This window comes from Colletes gigas, unplaced genomic scaffold (genome assembly GCF_013123115.1).
Source record: "Colletes gigas isolate AHSC1104 unplaced genomic scaffold, ASM1312311v1 Colletes_gigas_Sc00035, whole genome shotgun sequence".
NCBI lineage: Eukaryota > Metazoa > Arthropoda > Insecta > Hymenoptera > Colletidae > Colletes > Colletes gigas.
In genome coordinates, this window is record NW_025106664.1 from 256,774 (window position 1) to 265,294 (window position 8,521).

An 8,521-nucleotide genomic window follows, 5' to 3' on the forward strand; every position below is an offset into this window, starting at 1 on the left:
GGACGTTCCATAGCAAGGTGAAGTTGGATCTAAACAAAGCTTGACTCGTGACCAAAATTTCATTGGTTCAATATGTTGACACCACGCTGTAACCAGGGATGTATCAAAAGGTATCGAAATGTTGTAGTAACCTAACACTAACGTCGATTAAGTAAATTAAAAATTATGTGACCTCGTGTAAACACGACTTTCGTGCTTGACGGTGCCGAAAATTTATTCTGAAGAACAGTGAAATAAACAACCTCAAAAAAGTGAAATAAGTGTATCGATCTTTTAGCAGAAAAGAATCTCGAGCATAGCATTACCAACATAGACAAATTATAAAATAATTCGTGGTTATTTATACATATAAATGACATCTTTAATTTCAACATATTCAGGGTACGTATAACCTGTTGCTAATACGGTCCTGTCGTAGTCACGTGGTTTCGCCGAATTCATTTCGCGGTCTTACAAAACGTTCGTAATTAATCATTATTCGCCAAATTAATTTTTTACACGCCTTCGTATCATTTTCGTATGACAACAAATCGAAAGTAACTTTGTTCGTTAAGAATCTGCAAATATCTATTTTATTATTCGAAAGTATTGAGCCACCTAAAGAAGGACGTTGTCGTCCCAAATCCAAATTCAACCTAAATTTAGTTCTCGACGGTTCAATTTTCGACAGACCAGTCCAGGTTCTTTACATAACGGCGCGGAATCGAGTCGACTGTTGCACCAGCTTCGTGACCGGAAGCAGATCCACTGTTACGATTTTTATCGTCCGTTATTCTTGTCGTTCGCCGTCAAGTGTATCGTGGTCACGATCTACGATCCGTTGCGGCGCTCACCACCGGTCGACTGTACCAACCAATCGTACCAACTCTGTCCCAAGGTCAACTCTAGTCATTTTTTGAAACTTGCTGAAACTTTCATTGGAAGTGGGAAGGCGCACTATTAACCACATTTAAAATATCCTGACGCAGACCGAAAGAAGATCGGTCGACCATAACGATTGCTACAAACTACAGATCATACGCGTTCTAACACCAGCACCTTAGTTTATCAGCCAAGCGTATTAAATTCACTAGTTTTTTTTGTAAATGCATTAAATTAGGTAGTGTTAAGGAGTGTTTGATACCATCCTGTCCGATTATTTCGTCGCAGAACTCGCAATGTGGTCTTAAACAACCACACAATTAAAAAATTGCAAATAACTGGAGGGTACAAGCGTCATTTGATATGGATCAGTTTACATTCGTGCATTCCAGAACAAACGTTTATTGCTGTAATTTTCGCAGTAGCAGCTAATTTTTTTTTAGGAATAAAGGCAAGACATCGGTCTTAAAAATGAGACTAAAACGAAACCTTCAGCTCGCTTCAATCGTTACTAAAAAATGAAATGGAAATTCAAAACGTTCTATTATAACTCTAAAACTATCGTAGATATAAAAATGTAATTTGGTACAATTCAAGTACATACTAGGTAAAATTTATTTCACATACAGTTATAGACGACGAATTTAGTTTCGGACGATTTTCAGATTGACCACTTCAGAACCGCGTGGTCGTTTCCAAAATTAACAAATCGTAAAAAAAATTTGCCAAATCATGATCCATAGGTCCAGTTAAATATATGTGAATAAATGTTTCATTATGTGTATACTTTTTAAAAAGGCACCACTGTGTGCGACGATCGATCAGGATCGCGCTGGGCACCATTCCTTGGCCAGGTTGTAGCGTTCACTTTCGTCGTTCGTCGTGCACGTGCACGAGGCGACCATACACCGACGCGCACGTACACATATGCACATACAAGCGACTCAACAACTCGTGAAACGCAACTCTTTCATCTTGCCAGTCGGTGTTCCTGCTGCTTCGAGAACGGTTCGTGCGAATGGCAGGCTACTCGTACGCGATTCGATCGACATTTTGACCAAGTCGATCCTCCCCGTTTAAACGTGATTCTTTGCAGTTTCTGTTCCTCTTGCTTCGCAGTCAACATGCGGTTCCACGCGACCGGAAGTGTCGTTTTGTTGGTGGTCTGCGCGACCCTTCAGGCGACCTCGCAGCCCGAAGAACCCTTGCCATCCATCCTGGGGGGCATAGGGAACGTGGCGACCAGTGCGACCAATTTCCGTGAGTCTTTTTCATCTCCTGTGTCCTCGCGTTGTTGGTTTGTTTGTTCGATTGAGACAAGATTGGACTGCGGGAATTGAATCCAAAAATTCGAGGCGAAGAGAAGTCGAGGATATTGAAATTGTTTAAAGCCAGTCTAATATATAGTTTCTGGGTAATGTTCGATTTAAAAAGAAACGCGGTCAAAGTTTCAGCATCAATTACTTCATGACTCGTTTTTCGTTTTTATAGTAATCTGCCTTAAGGCCCGGAAATCTTCATTCTTGCATCGACTTATAGCGACTTATCCAATTTTAATATTTAACCATTGCATAATGAGTAATGTAGGCCTTGATGCATCGTTAAATATGGAAATAGCAACAATCGTGTTTCATTAATTGTTGCAAACATGACCAGATATAGTGGTAATAGCGAGTAATTAGAGGGAAACAAATGGGGCGAATTTGTGACACTAATGGGGTAGTCCAATTACTCTTGTCTGATTGATGAATGAAAGTGGTAAAACATGGTAAGAAGGGGAACAGCCGAAGAAGATCTACTCCACTTATCTTGTACAATAGATCTTGATTAATTGATAGGAGGACAAAGGTAATATTTCTTTCAAAACAGGACACAACAAATAATAATTAAAACTGCTGCTGAGGTATAGAATTATTGTTTCACAATGTCATTCCAAACACGTTGTTTAGATAATTAAATTCCTCGGGTTTGTTTCTTTTGATTGTTCCACGAATGAAGAAGTTTCAGTCTGGATAAAAATTATACTCTTGTATGATCGATACATCGAAAGGAAGTTCAATGAACTCGATTAAGTCAAGTACGAGTAATCGTGAGTCATCGATAGAGAACGTGGAAGAAATGAATGGAACTGATTGCAGCTAGAATTCTCCAATTGTCTTTGACTAATTCATGCAACGAGGGGCTGAAATTGCACTCGAATAGGATTTGTAACTTAACCCAAAAGATTCATTAATTTAGCATGATTGTTCGTTTGCTAACGAAGGCGAGAGTCGTAGATCCGTAAGAATAGATTGCGAAATCCAACAGATAGTTTTCGCTTCGACGAGGCCAAGGTCTGGATCAAATATTCTTTTATTGGAATCTTAATCATACATATTCGCTCACGTCGTTAATATTCGTACAAGATTTACGAACACGCAATCATTTTCATAGCAATGTAAATCAGAGTCGAACATTATTAGAATTATCGGAAGATAAATCTCTATCTGCATAATTCGCCTGTGTACATATTAGTACATCTTGACTCGTTAAACAGAAAGAAAATGTTTATAAAATCATCGTAACGTACTAAGAAATTCTAGTCAGCTGTGTGGAAACTCTTTTGACCCAGTGTGTGTAGTTTCGCGCGGTGAATTCATATGAATGGCGACAATACGCCGTCGGAGTGATAATTATTTTGCCGCGTTTCCAACGAAGATGATCAAAGGAACGTTTCGAGTAGAAAATTAACTACTTGAAAACACAGGACCGCGAGAATCCAGGGTCGCGTCATGACTCTATAAAGTAGTTCGTTGCGGTTTTAAGAAACTGAATTACCTTCGGACGAGCTGGATGAACGCTATTAAAGTTAAACGAGCACGTTGCCAATTACGGAGGCGAATTCTCGAATGAGTGATTCACGCTGGTAAAAAAAAAGTTAGTAAAATACACGATAACAACGACTAGTTTGTTGTTTCGATTCCACTCATTGTTGCCTCTTCCACAAAGCATAATGACAGGAATTCGCACACCTTGAAACAAAATTGCGTAAATACACTGCTGTCCATGAACATTTCGCCCCGGGTGAAATCGGATTAAAAGTACGTACGCACTTTCAGATGAAATTTTTGTTGCAGCTACGAGAAAATAAATAACTACGTAGAATTTTGAAAAAGGTCGAATTTGAGAAAATGGCTCGATGCAAACCTAAGCCATCCGTCATGCTTGACGGAAGAATACACTAGTTAAATAATAGAATATTTATTACACACGTAAGGAGAAAGTGTTTTTATCGTATCGAAAAGATCATCTCGTTACGTAAGCGCGTTTTACATTTTTTAAATTTAAGTTCCAATTGTTCTTCGTCGCAAAACGGTAAAGGACTTGTGTATGCATGTTTCGGTTTGTCTTATCGTTTCTAAACACCTTGTATATTCACGACAACACCCGCGGAGGACGTTTTTGGGGCAGAAACGACACGGTCCGCGGCGTGACCCTTTGAATCTCACTCGTTGCTCGATCGATCCTCGATATAATTGTTACCGGAACTACTGTTTCGCAATAACTCCACCCACCAGAAGGTCCAACTTCCTGACAGATCTATAGAACCCACTGAATGTGAATCGTCACTCACACAGGCACCGATTTACCCGCGCAAACCGGCCAACCATGCGTGTTCCTCGACGCAGAGGGGGCCTGTTCGCCGTTCCAGAGGAAACTGTGCGTTTAATCGTCTGTTGCAGTGACGGCACTCATGCAACGACAGAAAGAACTATTACACCGCGTGACGGACACTGCCTCGGACTACAGTATGTGATACTTTGATCGAACCAAGTCTCGATACCTACGGTCTTCAAACTGTTACCAAAGATCATGTTTGAAGACCTAGGCTCTGCGCGAGACGTCTACCAGGCTTGCAGCCACGCTACTAATCGAAAACTGATCGTTTAATCAGCTTTGTGGAATGAACTGTCTGCGATCGCAATTAGTCAGGCGATCGGAACGCGTTAACTGGCTATTTTTTTTCAGCGACCACGCGACACGCTAACGCCAATTTTCTGACGGATCACTAACTATACACGCTAACGCGGGTAGCTTGAGCCCCGTGGGCTGGTGGTGAAATTGATCGTTCTTGGACTGAAAAGTGTCCATGAACGATGAGTCTTCTTAGTTCACGATGTCACATCGGTTCCCAAGGCGGAAGGGAATTAATGACGCGTGCTGTTTTAAAACATTTCCTATCAAAGAGCTCGGGAATGCCAGGAATTCTTATGCAAGCGAAAGTTTCGAAAACGAACAGCCATCTATCCTCGTTGAATACAATTAATATCTTGAATGAAACGTTTCGTAAAGAACAGATATAAATGAAAATTTCGCCCATCCTTGTTATCGAAAAAATAATGAAGTGCCATCGCGTGCAAACAAAAAAGATTGATCAAAGTGCGCCACAGGATCTCGAACAATTTTTCACCGCCTGGCGGGGACTCATTTAACTCAACACCGCCGTTCACAGAGCCATGATTAATATCACGACCATATATCCCAGCGGTCGCTTATTAACGCGCTTCTTGTGTTTCCGCGACAGGGTTCACTATTCGCGGAAACATTGTCCTAGAATTTTCAAATTATTTATCAAGTAATCGTTTACGCGAAACGACTCTAAGAACTCGTTTGAATGTTCCAAACCCGGATTCAGGCGTATTCGTTACAACTTTATTGCAGAGCAGATGATTTCTTATAAAAAAAAAACATGTAGAATAGATACTCGAGTTCAAAGATTCGTTTCGTACAAATGCACTCACTAGCATGAACGCTGTCAAGAAAAGAAAAAACCATACCGATCGAATGGCTTAGCCAATCACCAACCCGTTCGCCGCACCGCTTTCTTAGGGGCAATTACGAACTCGACGTAGGAAACGCCGAGGAAAATAGGAAGTGAACCGTGGTTGTTACTCGTTTCTTTTTCAGTCAGCAGCGCGGTGGAGAAGCCGAAGAGCCTGCTGATCAACGCGACCAGGGTGACCACCGGCATTAGTAAGTAGAACGAATCGTCGTCGTTCGTTTTTTAATTCGCGTGCTAATCGACGAAAGGACAGTCGACAGCGCAGCATCCAAGGGCCTCGAATTTAAGCTGAGGAGATTCCTGGAGAAGTTTCGCGGCCGGATGCGCTACGGGATACCGGAACTTGGACTTCCGCCTCTCGAGCCGCTCCAGCTTGACGAGATCGACATAGACATTAACAATCCGGAAATAGGAAAGTAAGTTTCGAATGTTCCGACGAACGAGGCTGATCGAACGGTTGTATTTTTCTCTTCGCCTTCTGCGAGGAGCAATTCTCTCAACAAATTAGCCGAGTATAGTACCAAGCGACGATCAGTGACGAAACTTTGAGCTCGCGTTCTCCAATTTTACGTTGAACCTCGTTCGAATTGATGTTCGCAGCGTGTCGTTGACGATCGAGAACCTGGTGGTGCACAACTTGTCGACCTTCGTGACCAACAAGGCGAAATTGTCGTTGATCGGGCCCACGATCACCGGGAACGTCACCATTCCTCACGTGTACGCCGAGGGCATCTACAACATATCTGGAAAAATTGGCGACATGCTCCAATTGAACAGTTCGGGCCCGTTCAAAGCGGACATATACGATTTTAACCTGTACGTGAACACTGTCCTTGGCTACTCAAGGGGAATGTACCTGAAGAGTTTCTATCTCGACTTCTCGCTGAGGTCCATAGACATGCGATTGGAGAATTTCATGGAGGACGAGGAACTCAGTCAAATAATGAGCAAGGTACTAAAAAAGAATATTCAATAATTAAAAAACTCGCTCTGTTTACCACCCAGACTATAAACAATAGCCCCTTATTTAAATTTCGAGCATTCCAAAATTTTAATTTATTTTCTACCTAACACAGTCTGGAATTATTCAATTTTAATAACGACAATGAGGTTCTACGCGTTCTTCGAATATATAAATTCCTATCAAAAGCAGAGAACGCAGCCATCGTTATTGTTCTGTTAATAGCTGTCTCAGTGTTCCCTTTTAGCGAAACTGCAGCGCAGATGCAAGAATCTGTTCAAACAAACGGTATCGTAGATGGAACGAAATTGATTTAATCCCTTTATTCGTAGGTCTTTCAGGAACTTACGCCAAAGGTGCTGGACATTATTAAGCCAGACATACTTCCTGGTATCCAGAGTTACGTAGCAGGCAGAGTTAACGAGACCATTCATCACCTCACTATGAAGGACATATTTAGCATTCTCGTGGGACCCAACGAAATTCCAGATTTCGCGCATTTATTGATACCTTAGAAGGTTCCACCTAATCTTTTATTGTTACTATTAACCGATGACGCAAATTCTTTCAAGGGAGCTTTCTCGCGTACCACCTCTAAAAAGTATCTGACGTTTGCAAAAACTATTATTAATTTAGGTTAACCTTTCATGGAGGTGTAAGAAGACATCTTCGAATTACAAAAAATATTTTTTCTCATGTAAATCTAAATAGTTTATGGCGTTTAAAATTAATCAGTTTTGAACATTTAGTTTGATATTTTCAGCAAATGGGAACGGTTGCTTGAACCTTCATAGTTCTAAGGTTTCAATGTGCCTCGTAGTCATGTTTATCGAGTGTTACGCCCGGAATACCTTTAGGCGTTTCAGGCGCTGAATTCACTGATAAAAGGGGCGCTTATAAACACCCACAGCACCGAAAGGATTAATTGTAATAATTCCCCCACGCATAGAAATTCGTTGCACCGTTGATTTTCAAACAAAAAATCCGTGGGATTTGTTGAGGCTATGTTCAGGGATTAGAGATATGTAGGTGTCGAATTTCTATCGCAACTACGGTCTAAAAATTACGTTGCTTCGAATAATTTGTACCATAGTCGATGTTTATTTTTTTACACGAATATTACGCAGCAATTCCGTGTCAGGGATCCAACGATTACTTGCCAGTAACGTATTACTATAAAAAGGGAGATTAAAATCGGTAGGGGAGAGGCGGTAATTACCTTGTTAACGGTTCAAAAGTAGTTTAGCATCGTGGAAAGTCATGACAAAGTTGTTAAGATAATGTAGTATGTAGGAGATGCGTGATGGTCTGTAGAAACAAAAAAGTTTGCGCTTTGAGCGGGGGAGAAAGTTCAAGTTTTGGTAACAGTTTATATTTGAGTAAGCTGACAGGGAAGACTCACCGAAACTTGGATCTTCTCCCAATGGAATGCTGTAGATAGCTATTTCCTCTTCTTTTTTTAAGTGTTTTGTAATATGTTGAAAATATAGGAAGTATTATCAGTTTTTCGTTCTTAAACAATCCCAAATATTCTCTTCTGGATCCTATGTCCTATGCAAAGATCGAAAGTTGCAAAACATTCGGAAAATATCACTAAGAACCCGAAGATGGAGATTTCTTTCTCAGCGCGTAACTATACTTGACAACTTCCAATCTTTGCACAATAGCACAGTTATCATTACGTATTCCCATTCCCTGTGCTCTTCGTAATTTAGTATATTTAAATCGAAACGGCAGAACGCTAGTCCGAAAAGTAAGAAAAAGATATGAAGTGTGCAACAATCGAATATCTTTTGAAACGCTATTATTGTCTGACACATAGATCCAATAGCCTCCCATTGAAGAACACGTTGTCGCGTAATGTTTAATTCATTTCA

At 40.8% G+C, this 8,521-nt stretch overlaps 1 protein-coding gene across 2 annotated transcripts; it reads left to right on the forward strand.

Annotated features, from left to right (window-relative positions):
• The first annotated feature begins 1,829 nt into the window (after window positions 1-1,829).
• LOC122402413 lies at window positions 1,830-8,149 on the forward strand. Of its 2 annotated transcripts, XM_043405179.1 has the most exons (6): window positions 1,830-2,121; window positions 4,584-4,649; window positions 5,809-5,874; window positions 5,937-6,099; window positions 6,284-6,635; window positions 6,977-8,149. In XM_043405179.1, exons 1-6 carry the CDS (start codon window positions 1,986-1,988, stop codon window positions 7,157-7,159), a joined length of 966 nt encoding a protein of 321 aa, XP_043261114.1. In that variant the 5' UTR covers window positions 1,830-1,985; the 3' UTR covers window positions 7,160-8,149. The 2 variants fall into 2 exon arrangements, with proteins under 2 accessions (XP_043261114.1, XP_043261115.1); XM_043405180.1 differs by lacking the exon at window positions 4,584-4,649.
• The last annotated feature ends 372 nt before the right edge of the window (window positions 8,150-8,521 follow it).